This window comes from Crocuta crocuta, unplaced genomic scaffold, assembly GCF_008692635.1.
Source record: "Crocuta crocuta isolate KB4526 unplaced genomic scaffold, BGI_CrCroc_1.0 scaffold645, whole genome shotgun sequence".
NCBI classification, from domain to species: domain Eukaryota; kingdom Metazoa; phylum Chordata; class Mammalia; order Carnivora; family Hyaenidae; genus Crocuta; species Crocuta crocuta.
In genome coordinates, this window is record NW_027530190.1 from 1,173,496 (window position 1) to 1,192,029 (window position 18,534).

The 18,534-nt window shown below is 39.9% G+C and overlaps 1 protein-coding gene across 1 annotated transcript in view; it reads left to right on the forward strand.

The window, feature by feature from the left end:
* Positions 1-18,017, forward strand: part of LIX1 (limb and CNS expressed 1) — a 49,789-nt gene extending 31,772 nt beyond the window's left edge. The window contains exons 3-6 of the mRNA XM_077765210.1: positions 3,671-3,811; positions 6,103-6,198; positions 14,211-14,288; positions 16,094-18,017. Coding sequence (XP_077621336.1) covers positions 3,671-3,811; positions 6,103-6,198; positions 14,211-14,288; positions 16,094-16,381 — 603 coding nt within the window. The 3' untranslated portion in view covers positions 16,382-18,017. The remainder of the gene's footprint in view (positions 1-3,670; positions 3,812-6,102; positions 6,199-14,210; positions 14,289-16,093) is intronic.
* The last annotated feature ends 517 nt before the right edge of the window (positions 18,018-18,534 follow it).

Below are 18,534 nucleotides of genomic sequence, written 5' to 3' on the forward strand. Positions count from 1 at the left end.
ATTTTACACTCAAGCAAAAATGATAATCTTAGCATGCCTGAACTAATGGCCAATTATCCCTCTGAAATTCACATATTAATATATTTTTATATTACTGTGTTAATACATATCATACAGGGTATATTGAAATGGGATTTTTAAAATAATAAGTACGTATATTAAATTCTCTTCTTTATGAGGATTTCTTAAGCATTTTCTCAGGTGCCTTAAAGACACTGAATTTTCGGGGTGCCTGGGTGGCTCAGTCGGTTAAGGTCATGATCTTGCGGTTCGTGGGTTTGTGAGTTAGAGCCCTGCATCAGGCTCTGTGCTGACAGCTCAGAGCCTGGAGCCTGCTTCAGATTCTGTGTCTCCCCCTCTCTCTGGCCCTTGCCCACTCATGCTCTCTTTCTGTCTCTCAAAAATAAATAAAACATTTTAAATAATTAAAAAAAAAGACTCGTTGAATTTTCTAGGCTGTATTCAGTTATTCATTCAACAAACTATATTTCAAGACCAGAGACATAAAGATGACTTAGTCACTGACTTTGCCTTTAGGATGCTCAGAGCCTAGAGTCATGGCGCAGAGCACTGGCAGATAATTACATGGCAGTGTAGTGAATGCCTCTCATGAACAGTGATCCACCCTCACCTTGGAGTGGTCAGGGAAAACTTCCTGGAAGAGGTAGCACCTGAGCTTCAGTGAAAGCCTTCTGACGTAGAACTCAATGTTCCATAAATTCCCAGCCAAGTCCATAAGACAAAATCAACCTATCTGTCCAGATCCCCCTAATTGAATACAGGTAGCCTATGCCTCAGGAGAGAGCTAAATCTTGAATGGCTTTTGCTGCTTGAAGCTATTCCAAAGCCTTCTTGCTTGTCACTCAACTCTAAGGAGAAAAAACTAGAACCACTTTCATATATATTTTACAACTTCAGCACCATTCTTTTTTTTTTTTTTTTTTTATTTTGAGGAAAAGAGAGAGGCCGAGAAGAGAGAGCAGTGGAGGGACAGAGAAAGAGAGAAAGAGAGACTCCCAAGCAGGCTCCACACTGTCAGTATAGAGCCTAAAATGCAGGACTCGATCTCACAAACCAAACTGTGAGATAATAACCTGACCTGAAATCAAGAGACCGTTGCTCAGGGGCTCCTGGGTGGCTCAGTCAATTAAGTGTCCGACTTCGGCTCAGGTCATGATCTCTCGGTTCATGGGTTTGAGTGCCATGTCGGGCTCTGTGCTGACAGCACAGAGTCTGGACCCTACTTAGGATTCTGTGTCTCCCTCGCTCTCTGCTCCTCCCCTGCTCACGTTCTGTCTTTCTATATCTCTCAAAAATAAATAAACATTAAAAAAAATTTTTTTTAAGAGACAGATGCTCAACAACTGAGCCACCCAGGCACCCCAGTACCATTCTTTATTTAAAAGGAGATATTAGAATTCTGTGTTGTAAACTAAAATAGCTGCATATAGTTGCTGTTTTTTAAGGCTCCTGCACATTTTTTTCCATCCTCCCTGGGGTCATGTTCCTATTTCAGAAGTCTTGTCATTACTTCACCTTGACCCTAGCCATGTGGAGCACTTCTAAGTGCTGACCCTGTGAGCAGGCACTTTGGAGGATGCTCAAGAAGTATACCAGCTGCCTTCCCAGGCCTGGAGGCTAGGAGGGAGGCACGGAGAAGTGGTCCGTAGCCAAGTATGGGATCATTACAATAGTCATCACAACTGCCCAAAGAGGGAGGTTGAAGTGGGAAAATCACAGAGGGCCAGGGCCTGACCTCAAAGGATTCATACTGAGTTTGTGGAGATGGAGAGGAAAGGCTAGCCTCTGGAGGAGACAAGAGCATGAGTTTGAAGTGTTCTTCAGTCAGTGCAAGCATAGCGAGTGCAGGGAAGATGAGGTAGAGGCTGGGATGTATGGAAAGCAAAGTGAGGGGGTTGTGGAAAGCAAACCGGGGTGGATGTGGTTAGCTTTTTCCCTGTGGAATTAGTGAATCCTTGAGGCTACAACCTACAAAATAAAGTGGGATCTTTGATATTTTTCCTGTTCTTTCACATCAGTCACCAGACACTACTGATTCTGAGAATCAAGCATTTTAGGCAGTAGAAGCCTTGGACACCAGAGTGCCTGGCCCCCCTCATTTGTCCAGTGAGAAAATAAGTCCCAAAGTTCAGGAAGCCTGGGTCTCATGATCACTAAGTAGCAGACCCAGAGGTGCCTGGCCACCTTGTTGACCAGGACCCGATTCTGGGCTTCTCTTTTCCGGGGTGTGTTTCCAACCAGGAGTTTTGAAGGAGGTTCTCTGACCCTTGACAGTTCATAGGAACCTGTAGGAGAAATGGCATTTCACCCTCCAGTAGGAGTGGGCTCCAAGGACAGTGCAATTCTCACAGGGCTTCATCCCTCTACCTGGCCCCCCAGGGTCCATGCTAAGCCAGAATTTGAATAAGAGGAGTTGTAGCTGACAACAAAAGAGACAGGATAGAAAAGAATCAAGATACATTGAGTGACTCATGTGAGCCACAGGAAAGCAAGGTTAGGAGAATGGAGAGCAATATTACTTTTAGGAGGATTTTTTTTTTTTTTTTTTATGAGTCACTAATCATAGTTTGCCTAAGATTCCTAACTTCAGAAAGGCCAAACAGGGCATGTCTCACCTAAACTACAACTACACGGACTGTGAGCAAGGTGGAAAGGATGGACCTCAAGAAAATTAGAGAATCATTATTAGAAGGAAAGTGGGGGATAAATGGTGGAAAAGAAAAACAATCGATTTTGACATCAGCTTGCTTATCCTAACCTGGACATGGAAGCACATATAAATGAGACTGAGATAGTCCCATGTACCAGGTATTCTCAGAGTTTTATCTATATTAACTAAGTGTGCCTATCTTCAACCTGATGACATATGAATTACTATTATTCCCATTTACAGAGGAGGAAATCGAGGCACAGAAAAGGCTAACTTGCCTATAGTCTTTTAGCAAATAAGTACCATAGCTGGAATCTGAATCTAAGCAGTCTAACTCCAGAAACTGTGTCCTTAATTATTCTGTTAAAAATATCTCCAGGGTGCCTGGATGGCTTTGTTGGTTAAGTGTCCAACTTCAGCTCAGGTCATGATCTCATGGTCCATGGGTTTGAGCCCCATGTCTGGCTCTGTGCTGACATCTCAGATCCTGGAGCCTGCTTTGGATTCTGTGTCTCCCTCTCTCTCTCTCTGCCCCTCCCCTCCTCACACACTCTGTCTCTCTGTCTCTCTCTCTCAAAAAAAAAAAAATATATATATATATATAATTTCCCTTCTTTCCTTACATTTTTTTCTCTGAAATAAGGATTTAAGGAAGACCCTGAAAACGAATGTAATCACCAAGTACACAGTAGTAGCCGTTATTACTTTTATTATTTTTTATTAACAGTATGCAAAGCCTCTAGTGCAGAGTAGACATTTAATGATGGTAAAATAAGACAAAAATCAATGGAAGACCAACCAAGACATTAGCATGGACTCTAGGGGAGAAAGATAATCTCATGATCTTCAGGGGATTATTAACAATGGGTAAGAAAGAATAAGTACAGAGAGTAAGTGTATGAATGGGAATGTCCAGAGATCCACTGAGAGAGAGACACACACACAAAAATGGTGAGATGCTGAATCCTGTAATGACTCCTTTTCTCTTTCCTTCTTAAGTGCTGCCTAAGTAGAGCTGAGGCCAGACGGGATGCTGCTAAAGTGGCCCTCATCAACTCCCTCTTCAATGAGCTGCCCTCTCGAAGGATCACTAAGGAATTCATTATGGAGAGTGTGCAGGAGGCAGTCGCCTCCACCAGTGTGAGTACCCACTGATGTAGAGAGCTGGCTGCACTGCAACACTGAGGCATTTCCATCTTGGGAAGTACTCAAATGAGCAAATTCTTTAAGAACTCTGCAGGAACTTGGGGAACTTTTTTTTTTTAAAGAACTTGGGAAGTTCCTTATACAGGAACTTTTTTAAAAAGAGCTTGGGGAGCCTGGCTGGCTCAGTTGTGAGTTGAGGTCCCACACTGGACACAGAGTTTACTTAAAAAAAAATGTGCAAGTTTAAGTTTTACTGATTTTTAACAAAACAAACACATGGACTAGAAATCAAGAAATTGGAACTGGCTTCTTATGCCACATCACAGAAGTTTTTAGCCACCCTGGATCACCATTAATCAAACTTTAAATCAAAGTAGATAATTTGATCCATCCTGATTTGTTTATTTAAATGTTTGCTGTTTGAAAAGCATTGATTCTTTTAGGGTCTGGGAATGCATGCGACTGAATACTGCTTTAATCTAGAGATAAGCTAGCTCATTTTTTCCCCAAACTTGACTAATGATAAAAATTATCCTAAGTGCTTATTAAAAGTACCCATTCCCCAGTCTGGGTAGGGATCTGGCAATCTGTATCTTTAAGGAAAGACTGACTGCTTACATATGGAAAAGCCATATGCCCGATATTTGTTAGATTTTAGAATTATCATGCTTAATAGGAATTACTTCTTTCAGAGAGCTGAAAATTTTTTACAGAGAAAATTTCTAAAATGGACATAATTAATTCAAGATGCTTTAGGAACAAAAGCTCTGTCTTAGAAATTTAGATAGAATATTTTCTTAGCAACCCAGGAGTAGATGTTTTGCCCCTTGGTGATTTGGAGCTTCTGATCCTTGTTGCCTACGAACAATGGATGGAGACTTGGTTTCCTACTGTGGCAAGCATCTCCATGTGTGTCCTCCAAAGACAGGAACTTGGCATTACTGAGGGAATTAGCCACCTCCTGCTTTTGCCTTTAGCATGGATAAACCCCATCTGAGATTTACATTCTCTGATTACCTTAATCTGATTATAAAGGTTCTGTCATTTTGGAGAAGGTGCTGAAAATGAAGGACACATTATCACACTAGCAGTGAACTTTTTGTTCCTTTGCCCCTTGTAAATGCTCCTGTCACCCCCAAGAGAGATAAGAGAGGGGGCAAGGGACAGAGAGTGGTTGACCCGGCAGGAAGACATCAGGGAGCTCTGTTCTGTATCTGCTGTCAGGATGAAAGGAAGCCTTTATTTTCTTGCCCTGTAAAATTCAAGTGCCTTTGAGGAAGAGAGTTAGGAAAATGATGCCTGATTTATATGTGTGGAATTTACTCAGGAGCAGGGAGGGGCCCTCAGTGTAAATGTAATTTATCATTTTTTTCATGGAAATTTCTCAGGAAAGAGAATATATAAGGTTTGCAGGCTCTGAATGGATTTCCTCTGGGATATTTAAAAAGCCAACATAAATATTTCAGCAGCAGCATGTTAATGTTATTGCATTCAAAAGCTATAAATTTGCTACTATCTGATGCTGGCAGTTGTTTGTTCAGTCTCAGAAAGGCATTGCCCACTTTCCCAGAAACCTAAGGTCCTGGATACTAGAGGGGATGCGTGCCCCAATTAGAGTTTTTTGTGTGTGTGTGTTAGGTTTTTTTTTTACTGTCATTACCCCGAACCAAATTGGAGGGAAATTTCATTTCTACTCATCACCCACCCACCTTGTTTCCTAAATATTAAACAGTCCAGAAGTGAAAAAAAATATACACCAAGATCCATGTCTCCAGGTCAAACAGCAACGGATTATAAAAACTCCCATTAAGAATCGTAGCAGTTAAATATGAATGGTCCATACAACCAGAGAATTCTTGCCCTCTGTTATGTAATCTTGCCTGGTTGCCATCAAATCAGAACAGGGTCAGCATTCCAAAGTTTCACATAACAGATGAAGGCCTCAGAGGGTACCTACTCAAACATAACCACTATCAACAGGAAAGATCTTGTGCAAAGATATAGAAATTTCTGCTTTGGGAAAATTATTCTTTTAGCAAGTATATAATTAGTTAATATTCTAATCAAAAGCTAGATTCATATTGATTACGAAATCCTCCTCTTTACTCTGAGTCATGCTGAGATTAAGAATTTTATCCCAAATCAGCAGGAGACTTGGTGGTAGAAAGTACACCTGAAGGGTCAGGACAGTAGAAGTTTCACTGTAGGGCCACAGCATTAATTCATGAACACCGAAAGAAGAGGAGGGAAAATCCTAATATTTTCCTTGCTGCTTTCCTCCCAAGGGCACTTTGGATGATGCAGACGACCCCAGCACCAGCATTGGAGCCTACCACTACATGCTGGAGTCAAACATGGGGAAGACCATGCTGGAATTTCAGGTACCTGACTTCCTGCTATACGTTTTACTTTGCCACACAATCCAGAAACCCTGGAGAATGTTACTCTTACATCTCTTGTTCCAATAATCTAGTATTTTTGTTTTGTTTTGTTTTGTTTTGGGCCTTTTCACTTAACCCTCTTAGAATTCAGCATCGTAGCTCCAGCTTAGCCACACCTCAGTAGGCTAAAACAAACAAGCAAACAAAGCAGTCTTTGCTTTCTTAAAGGGAAGTAAAGGATTGAGGCCTAGGGAACAGCTGGGGAACGCAACCACTTTAAGACCTTGTAACAATTCACCAGCTTTTCAGTACAAAGTTCCTTTTAAGCCAAATTGAGCACTTTGAAGTGTTGGTTGTGACCATTTGGTTCTTAATTTTCAGAAGTCCTAGATGAAGTTGCCCACAGTATATTGAACAATGCTCCCCCCCCGCCTTTCTGGTATTTCCATTAAACAAGATCTCCCACCACCCATTGTTAACTAAATAAAAACATTTAGCAAGCTGTAACTCTGTTTCATCCACTGCTGACGAAGAATAATAGAGCTGAAGAACTCTATGACCTATTATTTGCAAATTAAGTAACTACCTTAATAACATTAACAGTAAGAATAATACTCACTGACACTTGTTGGATGCTTACTTTGTCTGACACTGTGCTTACTGCGCTGAGCATTTTTAACAAATAGCATAATGAAACACTCACAATAAATATATGAATACTTATTATCCCCATGTCATCAGGGAAGTAAATGGGCCATATTCAGTCAAATGCAGAGCAAGGAGACCCACAGGGTCTGATTTCTGAGCTCACACCCCCAACTGTTATCTTTTATTGGGCTGTGCAGATGAAAATTCAGCAGTGATTGGGCATGAAATGTGTGCCCTCTAAAAAATCTAAACTTGAACATTGAATATCCATATTTATGCAATGCTAGTAGAAATCAATACAGAATGTTATAATGAAGAGACTATACCCCCAGTATTTCTATTGTTAGATTGCAAGAAGCAAAGTTATAATGTTTTATGGACCCAAATGTTCATCATGGTGTCATTTACAGTGGTGTTGTTACACCTGAGCCTTGAAACCACGGCTTTCGAATACCTTTCAACTATTTTCTGGACTGTAAAGGCATAGCCACTTTGCAGGTGGATATGTCCTTCCTGCCCATTTTTAAAAATCAGTACTTTCCCTCATTAGTCCTTTGTTTGCTTTCAGAATTACTCTCTCCATTCGGTCATCCAGGGTTTTTTTCTTTAATGTTCTTTATTTTTGAGAGAAAGTGCTCATGAGTGGGGGAGGGGCAGAGGGAGAGGCAGAAGATCTGAGGACAGCTTTGCACTGTCAGCACAGAGCCTGATGTGGGGCTTGAACCCACAAACTGTGAGATCATGACCTGAACCGTAGTCAGACACTTAACCAACTACCACCAAGATTTTCTTTTTAAGTGGCAGTGGTCTCACTGACCTTTGATGTTCATTGTGTTGGTTTTGAAGAGGATTAGGTATCCCTACAGCACAGCCTCTGGGATAGACAGGGGCATGCATCAGCTCAGTGATTCTGAGCCCAGACTCTGAAGTGGGCTGGTCCAATTTAGCTTGGCTCTGTTCTCACCTCTAAATCTGTTTCCTCATTGTATGTAAATTAGGGAGACTAATAGTACTGGCACTACCTCACAGTGTCATGGTGAGCTTTGGATGGGACAATATTGAGTTTAGTACAGTTCCTGGCATATAGTAAATATTCAATGAAGATTGACAACTGTTAATATATATACTTCTGAAGAAAGACTACTTTACTTGAAATGCCAAAGGCTGCCAGATGGGTTGCCTTGGCAACTTTGTCTAACCTAAAGGTTTCAAATGAGGAAAAGAAACCTCCCTGCACTAAATGTTTCAGGGCTCTTGATGTAGAATAAAAGGGCGGAACTGTAAACAGTCCATGCTTTTCCCCCATATATAATCTAAAGTCAAAGAGAACAAAATCAAAGGAAGGAGTATAACACAAGAGAAAGAATACCGATTTTTCAAAACTGAACAAACTGTGTAAACCTACTCTACCACCTCCCACCTGGGCATTTATCTATTTTGAGACTCAGTTTTCTCATCTATAAAATAAGAATCATATGCCCATTGTGTAGGATTTTTGTGGAATGCACATAACATTTATAAAGCATCTAAGATGAACCTCATTTATTTCAATTCCTCCCCTCTCAACTCCAACCAAAGAAAATTGCACTTCTTTTATTATAAAACGAATGCTGCCTGCCCCAGTACATAATAGCTTGTATGTGATTTGGTAGCTATTTTCAGAAAATTAAGAATGATTTTTGAGTGCAGTTAGGTTAGTCTGCCAAAGATGGGGAAGGCAGGATTTTAAAAAATTCTCAAAATTTTGTTCAAGTACTGTGAAAGGCTGTCAACCACCATTTAGTAATACTTTAATATACCTTGCAATGGGCTGTATGTTTTCTGTGTGGTCTATGTAGTAAGGTATTTAAATATGTGAAATAATAACGACTCAAACTGTGGAAATGGTTCATAAATTCTCAGAACAGAAGCTGGGCACAGGATGGGGGAGAAAGGAAGAGGAAGATGTGAGGGCAAGAAAAATCCAAACTCACTCCCCCAGTAGGGATGCTGGCAACCCAGGAGGAGGGCCATGGAACACATCCCTTTTCCTTCCGCCAGTTCTAGGTTGCCTGCTGGGTCCCAGCACATTCCTTGGTGGCCTGGGTTAAATGCATCAGCTTGTTTCTGCACATAATGGGAATTGACCACAGACCTGGGATGTTTGTAGCTGACACAGCAATTCAGTACCCCTGGTGGGTAATAGATGTATGTCTGTATCTAAGCTATGGATGACTATACCATATAAAAACAAGGCTGGTGTCTCCTGACTGCCTGCAGGCTTTCCAGGGGGGCTGTCAAGGAGGCAGCACTCAGAGGAAACGTGATAGGCTTCTGCTTACGTTCACTTCGTGGGAGGGAAGCTGGGTAGCCTTGCCATACAGAAAACTGCCTGATGTTTGGGGGGAGGGATGGCGACAGCACTAGCCACTGGGTCTTGTCAAGGTCAGATTTGAGGCAGACTTTGACTGAAGCTGGTTAATATATTTACTCTGAAGCCTAATGCAGTCCAAGGACGAGTTGTTTATTTACATCTTTGCTAAATTCTCCAGGTCGCCTTTTAAAACCTCATCCCATAAACAAATTTCCTCTTAAATCCATTCTCTTGGGTGGGGAGATGGTGCCCACCTGTTTTTCAAGTTCTCCATTTACAGCGTTTGTTTTTCTTATTTCTGATGAATCACAGAACCAAGCGAGTTTCCCAGACAGAGCTCTAGAGAGAAACAGCATGCATTTTCTCCCCACAAAGTAGCTGAAAGGGCAAATGTTCCTAAAGGAGGCAACACCAGGAAGCACTGTGAGGACAGAGCCCAGCTGGTGGTGGTTTAAAGTGAATAAATGACAAATCAAACCAGGAAAGCTGAAGAATAAAAGCTGCAATTTGCACTTTTTCCTGAAGATGAAGAAAACACAGGGCTTGATTCTCCATTTGATTTCAAATTTATTTTACTGATCAGGACTGGCTACATAATTCTTGAGGCCCAAACAAGATAAAAATGCAGGGCTTTTTTTTAAAAAAATTACTAAGAATTTCAAGTCAATGGAGCCTTAAATCAAGCTTGGGGTCCTGTGTGACTGCACAGATCACAAATTCATGAAGTCGGCCTTGTCCCTGAGACAGACTCACCAGAAGGGACCAGATTAGGGTAAGGAGAGTTAGGCATTCACCTCAGACACAAAATTTAAAGGAGTGTCAAAATATTCAGTGATAAAGACAATATTATAATACAATATTTTATTTTTATTATTTTTTTAGAGAGCAACTGCACAGTCAGAGGGGAAGGGCAGAGGAGGTCAGAGAGAAAATCTTAAGCAGGCTCCACGCTCAGCATGGAGTCCAATGTGAGGCTTGATCCCACGACCCTGGGATCATGACCTGAGCCATAACCAAGAGTTGGATACTCAACCAACTGAGCCACCCAGGCGCCCCTATAATGCAATGTTTTAAAAACTTAAAATAAATGTGAAAATTCATAACAAAATACCAAATTTTAAATACAGACAAGAATTTTAAATAAAAGACTCTGAACTTTCATGACTCACCTGAAATCTTGTTTCACTCACTTCACCCTAGTCCCAACCCAACCTATAGGCCAGCTTCTTGTTTACTTGTCAGCCTACCCAGACTCTCCGGCTTCTAGGGCAGCCGCATAACAAGTAGCACTGCACAAAAGCATGAATGAGGAACAGGGCAGATAGTCCGCCAAACAGATTTCCTTTAAAGTGATAAGGCTTTGATGGGTAGAAAACAAAACCGTAAAAACCAGGCAGCAGGGAATCATGATGACCTAGGAAGTGAATCCTTACAGAAAACCATAGCAGCTCTCTCCTTGCCAATCTGCAATAATGCAAGGATTTCTGATGGAATCAATGAGAGGCATACAAGGATTTCCTGGGGTTAAAAGAAGGGCTCAAACAGCTTCAGTAAGATCTGAGGATAGTAAAGTTGATCTTATGAAGGGAAATAAAAGTAGGACAGGAGGAATGTGGACATATTTCAATATACTTTACATAATGATGGTAAGATTTGCAACTCTACAGAGGAAGGCAATGACTAGATTGGGGCCTAATGTAAGAAGGCAGAAAGAAGGTCATCTTCCCTGTGGGATTTTAGGAACAAGAACAACATGGAGAAAGAGGCAGTTGTGCTACTGCTGCAGCAAAAACTCCTTGGGGATGGAACAGAAATTTGGACAAACCAGAAGGGGCAAGGAGAAGGGCTCTCCCACGGTCAAAAACAGGTCAAGTCTCTGTGAGGAAGTTTTTGAGAGATGTAGGTTGCCAAGGGACATGGGTATGGTTTCTGGCTCTGTTCATGGCAGAATTGTGGAGGATTGCTGGGTGGAATGACAGGAGTTTATCTGGAAGGGGGACAGCAGTTAGTGTATAGGTAAGAATGAGAGCTTCGAAGACATTGGAGGAAGAATATGTTACTAAGGCAAAAATTGTCAGATGATGGAATTAAGAGCCCTGTAGGCTGTTTCTCAAACTGGGCCACAAGGACAATACCAAGAGGGCTATTGAAAGTCACAGAAGAAACTCACTATATCTTTCTGGGTTAAACTGAGCTTAACCATTCTAAACTTGGGTTGGGGGGAAAGTGGAGGAGTGGAGGTGGTATGCATTATTTTAAAATCTGGATATATATAATAGAACGCAAAATAAAACATGAAATGCAAAGAGCTATCTTATTTGGAAATAGTGGCCCTCCTGTAACATCACAGAGACTGTTTCCTATCACCACATAAAGAGTGTTCCTTTTCATTTTTATGGCTACCAGGTGTCCAGTGAGTAGTTTTAAAGGTACAGTGAGAAAGACAGCACAGATTTACCAGCTTCAGTCACTGGGGTTACTTTGATGAGAAGCACAGGGGTGAGAAGCAGATTACATAAGATTTAGCTACAGAACAAACCAACTCTCACTTTTCCAAATTATCAGAGTGATGTGACAGAGTGAAAATCTGGACCAGGATAGGGAGAAGTGGAGAAGTGAGGGCATAAGTGGGGCAGCTTCCCTGGGCAGTGGACCCAAAGCCCTAGGCAGATAGTGGCATCTCTCTTTAGGGTAGGAGGAGTAATTCCACTGGTATCCATGTCCTATTTTAATTAATGGAAACACATGGTTTTGCTTTTACTGAAATTTCTGGGGGCTCTTTGAGTGCTTACTCGAATAATAGAATATAGACAAAACCCCAAACTGAAAAGAAGGAAAAAAACCCCATTACATTCGACTGGCAGTTTTAGACATAAGAATGGTGATATTTGCTCTTCTGATCATCTTATAGCTTTAAAATACAATAATTTTTTTTAATATTTTTATTTATTTCTAGGAGAGAGAGACAGAGTGAGCAGGGGAGGGTCAGAGAGAGGGAGACACAGACTCTGAAATAGGCTCCAGGCTCTGAGCTGGCAGTCAGCACAGAGCCCGACACGGGGCTCGAACCCACGAACCGCGAGATCATGACCCAAGCGAAAGTCGGACGCTTAACCGACTAAGCCACCCAGGCGCCCCTAAAATGCAATAATTTTAAGATGTCTGAAATCTTAGAATGTCTTAGGTCTCTTCATTTTCATAATTTCAACTTCTTCCTAAGCAAGCAGAGGTAAAGACAATAGCAATCAGCTTTTTTTAACGGTCAGTAGGACATCAGTCTAAATGCTAAGTTTTCATAACTAACATCATTTACCAGGAATTTAATTGTACTGTGTGTGTGGTTTGTGTTGTTAGTCCACAATAGATGTCTCTCTGACCGAAACAGAAAAAANAAAAATGCAAATTCAATGGAAGATGCTATGTCTAATTATATGAGGAAATAAAATCTTGAGTATCTGTATACAGTTTAGCTTACCCTTCATATCATCAAAGGAAAAGATGCTGATAGAAGCTCAATGCCAGGCTCACTGTTAGACACTGGATATAGGGACTGTGGATCAGTTTTGAGGTCAATTCCACTTTATTACCCATATTTTTAGGCATTTTCTTGACTGACTTTATAAACCTAGGAGAATTTTATAGTTTCTATAGTTTGTCCATTATATGATACCTATATTTACTTTTTGGCTAAAATTTAAATGGTTTAATATGTAATATTGTCACATGATTCAAAGCTCAATAGGTACCAAAGAATGTCAGAAGGAGGTCTCCCTCCCCATCCTCCCAGACAGTCCTGTTCCCTCCCCAGAGACAACTATGTTACCCAGTTCTTTTGTATCTTGCCAGAATTCTCATAGGCATTTACAAGCAAACATGTATAGAGGTTTTCTATTCATTTTAATGAAATACCAGCTCATAGTATACATGTTGTGCACCTTGCTTTTCTTTTAATACATCATAAAGACTCTTTATAGTAGAACCTAGAGGTCCTTCTCACCCTTTCTCTGTGAATGAAAGTATTCAGTAGCATGAATGTACTGTAGGGAAGGAAAATAATTTTCCCTCTACCCTTCTGAGTTCTTAGCTGAGACCCCTGTAATCAAAGATAGATTAATACAAGAAAAACAGAAATTTATTAACATATATACCTCATGTATAGATAAGAGATACTCAGAGAAATATAAGTATCTTCCTGAGGTGGCTTGGAATGTTTGGTAAAATACCATCTTAATAGGGAAAGGGGAGGTGGGAGATGTAGGCCTTTTAGGGGATAGTAAATTATTTTTAAGAAAGATAGGCCCTTAGTAGATAAAAGAGGAGGTATAATAGTTTGTGACAAAGTTTGTTTGTGTATGGTGTGGACCTCCAGTTTCCTTTTCTATAATAAGAGTCAATCTTCCCTGGTTAATGAAATTCCTCAGGAGGAGATTTATCACAACAGAATTCCTTTTGAAGAATGTGTCTTTAGGCAGATTAGGGGAGTTCAGAGAAAGCCCTTCCCTGCATTTGCTGTTTTTGAGTTACTTATAGCTTAAAATAATCAATATACCAAAATGGCATGTTTGAAAATGGCATGTCCTCAACTCATATTTTGGGGTAGCATATTCTGCTACCCTTCAGTTTCATACTTTTTAAAACTATTCCCTTAAAAATGAGCATTTAAGATATTCTCAGCCTCAGGCAATTTCAACAACAGTACAATGAATAACTTTGCCTGCACATCATTCTGAGATGTGCTGGTATATTTAGATAACTTATTGGGTGTAGAGTTGTTCGAGCATATGTATTTTTAATGTTGAAAGATATTTTTCAACTACTTAGTCATTTTATTGTGCAAATATGGATGTGGCAGAGGAAGGAAGAAAGAATGCTTGAGAATCTTAGAGACTCTGGTGTTTGAAAAGTTTCAAAGTGTTCTGATGATATTGAGTATTCTATTTTCCTGAGATAGCCAGTGATCAGAGTTATGCCCTGCCCAGCTCTCACACTTTCTTTCACATTTCTGCTGTAGGAGCTGATGACCATTTTCCAACTATTGCACTGGAATGGAAGCCTAAAAGCCCTTCGTGAAACAAAGTGTTCCCGACAGGTGAGATTTTCCAATTAAGAACGGATTTATGTCGTATAGAATGAGCAGACAAGCTCGTCATCTTCCTAGATTTCCTTTATTTGGATTTTTCTGTTTAAATTTGGTACTTTATTTATTAAAAGCAGAAGATACAGGAAAAAATATAAAACAGTCTATTTAAGTCAGGGACTGACCACCTAGGCATACTAAGGAGAATATTGCCTGGACATAGGATTGATTTAGCTACCTGTACTAAATGCCAGAATGGAGGGATCATTAAGACAGACTTGATTTCTAAGTCAAGTGGTGAATCTACTCTATGCAGCTGCCAAACCTTAGAATTTGTCCCCTCATGGGAATCTACCCCAAAACCAAGAGCACACTGTATATACTGTATGTTAGCTAACTTGACAATACCTTATATTTTTTTGAAAAAAAGAATTTACACTCTCTTCTACTCTCAGATGCAGAAAGAAATTTGAGAATGTACGACTTCTGAACTGCTTCACTGAAGAGTGGGAAAAGCTTATTGTAGCAGGAAGATTTTTCTCACCTCCACCAAAAGTCCCCAAGGGGCACACTTCCCCGCCTTTTTTTTTTTTTTAAATGGCAAAGGCAAACCCTCTCCTGTGTATTGAACAGCTTTCACCTGCTATCTTCCAAGGTTTATTCTTCCTTTATGTAGCATTAGACTTTGAAAGATGGCCATTTATTTTTGAGAATTTGCTAACAGGAATTTGTACAAGGAATAAAGCCTCTACTAGTCAGTGATGTGGGTGGATATAAGAGTTTTCCATGCACTGCAGCCCCAGGAGTTTCTAGCTGTTCTTTGATTAGAAAGTCTGGCTTTCAAAATGTCAAAGATGGAAAAGAAATAAGTAGCTGACAATGGCTTTGGCTATTTTTTTTTCTTTTCCTTTGATTTTATAAAAGCCCTTTGAAATTCACTGGGTTGGTTATAAACACTTTTCCATGGTTGTTTTTAATTTGTTAAGGTCATAAATAAATACCATATGTTCTTGAAAATAAAAATAAGCAAAGCATCCACTCTATAAGATCTTCTTAAAGTGTATCCATCAAACCTATACATTATGTTACAATGTATTGGCAAATTTTTCACATAAGAATTGACAAGTGGTGACCAAGTTTTAATTGTTTGCAGAAGAGATACTGTACATGAAGATACCATTATATCGACTAATGATAATGCCTATGTTCCACAATACACTTTCAAAGTTCTTTTATAGTTGCTGTGGGCCATTTGGACTGTCATCTATCTTCCTTATGCTAACAAATTGACTCTTGTGAGGAAGTGAACTCTCCTGGTTTCTAAGTCTTGTCCTGACTCAAAGCCTCCTGCTTTCTGCAGGAGGTGTGACCAAATCCAGTTCGTTCCTAGTCCTTCCATATAACTGTTTCCATCTCTCCATCTTGCTGAAGGAGATAATGCTGAGCAGGAAGAGTTTAAGGAATAAATGAAGGAATGCGTGAAGGAATGCATTTTCAAAGGAAGACATTTTCTAGCAAGATCAGAGTTCTGTTTGTGAACATTATTGAGTCATTCTTGGTGGTAGTGTGTTTTGACTTAGCCTGAAGTGACCCTGCTTTGCCTGACCAGCTTGGCCCTTCATTTGCTTTAAGAAGTATATCATGGGATTTGGCTTCAGTCTGTAAACATCAGAGGGGTTCTGTTGTTGGTAAAACCTGTATTGAGTGTGGATATGGGGACTGTCAGGGACAAAGGAAATGAGGTTTTGGAAGGCCCTGAACACAGGTGCCTTTGTTGCTCTTCACTGACACTCTGTACTTTATCTCTTGGCTCCCAGGAAGTGATCTCCTACTATTCCCAGTATTCCCTAGATGAAAAGATGCGCAGCCACATGGCCCTGGACTGGATCATGAAGGAAAAGGAATCACCTGGAATTCTCTCTCAAGAGCTCCGGATGGCCCTGAGGGAGCTGGAGGAAGCCAGGAAAGCAGGACAAGAACTGCGATTTTACAAAGAAAAGAAAGAAATCCTGAGTTTAGCCCTGACTCAGATCTACAGCGATCCTGACACCTCCTCACCCAGTGATGATCAGCTAAGCCTAACGGCTCTTTGTGGCTACCACTAGAAAGGCCAGGTCCCAGCTGCCATGACGTTGGCAGCAGCCGGACTCTAATGTTAGGAAGCTCAGTGAAGGAAGTCGCCGGAGGCTTTAGCACCTACACAATTCTTCCCACCCGTTTCATTTACAGAATATGAGAGTAGTAGGGCCCTTATAGGGCCCGACAATTTTCCCATCACACTTTTTAAATTTTTTTTAACATTCATTTTTGAGAGACAGAGACAGAGTGTGAGCAGGGGAGAGACAAAAAGAGAGGGAGACACAGAATCTGAAGCAGGCTCTAGGCTCTGTGCACAGAGCTCGAACTTAGGAACCAGTGAGATCATGACCTGAGCCGAAGTCAGATGCTTAACTGACTGAGCCACCCAGGTGCCCCGCCATCACACTTTCAAGAGTTCCTCCTCTTATTGAAGGGATAGAGACAAGATTGTTTGAAAAACATTTCCCAGATTTGGCTCTAACCTAAAGCCTTGTTGACATGTGCCTTGCTAGATTGTATGTTGTTTTAAACAATGGGCCACTGTAGCTTCCCCCAAAAGAACACCAGCCAGGACTGGGGAAAGTAGCGTGATAGCATTTTTTAAAATTGAGTTCAAATAAACAATATAGAAAATACACATAGGTCAGAATTTCTTCCTAGGCTTTATAAGCTAAGGGTACTTCTACTCTACTACTTATAATCCAAAATTGCAGTGGGGATTTTATCTGGACATCCCACTATCAAAGATCTTAAAGTGGTAATAGTATGAAAATACTTGAGAAATTTAACTTGGTGTAAAACGCCAGTTACAATAATTTTAAAAACCTACACTCTTCCATATGGGGATAAATGTCACCTAGAATAGTACCTTCACTCATATTCCTCAAGAAGAATTAATATCTAATTTTAATGAGTCCTGCAGTCAGTCATGTTCATTTTTAGTTTGCAAATAGATAACTTGAATTGATTTGTTTTTTATTTTTGCCACCACAGTCATCTATGTATCATGGAGAAAGTCACTGGATTTTAAAAAATCATTAATTTTTAACAGCATTAGCTGTTAGCTGCAAGCATTAGCTTTCATTTGATTAGTTTCTCACACAGGAATCTTTAGCTGTCTTTCTTTGTTGTTCAAGAACATAAGCCAGGAGTAGTTCAAATATAGTGTCACTTTCAAGTTTTAATTAGAGATTGTCTCTGAAAATGGCTTGGGTCAATAACTGATTAGAAAACCAAAAGCAAATACAGACCAATCTTTAGATGGGTTCTGGTTACTCAAACTTCAGAATGACAGCAGTGTCAATTTTAGACATTTGTAGGAATTTCCATCTTTATAATATTTCCATCTTTATCTTACATTTAGTCCAATAATTCAAAATAAAGGATACAGCTTTTTCAATGTTAAATAAGATTTCTTTTTCTTCATGTTTAGGCGAATGCAAACTAACTTTCCTAAAGGCTAAAACCATTATTATTTACATTAAAGTTTACAAAAGCATGATAGCTTAACTTCATATCTAAATATGTACAGATGTAATTATCACTCCTTAAGTCCCCATGAAAGCTATGTATACAGATCATGTATTTTGGAATTGGCCTTTATAATAAAAAATTAACTTCAGATATCATATTTCTCACACCAGGGGAAAATTTAGCTTCTTACCTATGGCTCTACTCTGTCATGAAAACTATATAATATTATAAACTATATAATATTAAATTTAATTTAAAAATATTGTTTTAACAAATGTCACATTTCTCCCCAAAATGAGGCTAAATGTCACCTAGAATAAAACTAAAACTGTATTTCCTTGTAATCCTACAAGGGAATTAGAATTAATATTTGCAAGTTGAATAAATTTTAACATTAAGGAAACTTTCTATTAAAAGTAATTTTTTCATAAAGTCATTACTCTGTACCATTTTATAAAGCATAATTTCCTATGTTGGGTGTGATTAAAGGTAGGTCCATCTTTGCTGCATTTGCAGCTTTTGACAATGACTACCTAAAGCTGACACCATCTAATTAGATACAGGAAGGGGAATCAGCCAGGAAAACATTAAAATTTATTCTCTGCCCTACAATTAGAAAAACGTACCCATTCTGTAAACTAAAAGCATTGCCCTTGGCCAATGGCAGTTTTTCTCAGCTGGTCAGAACTGCCTACTCTTCCTGGAA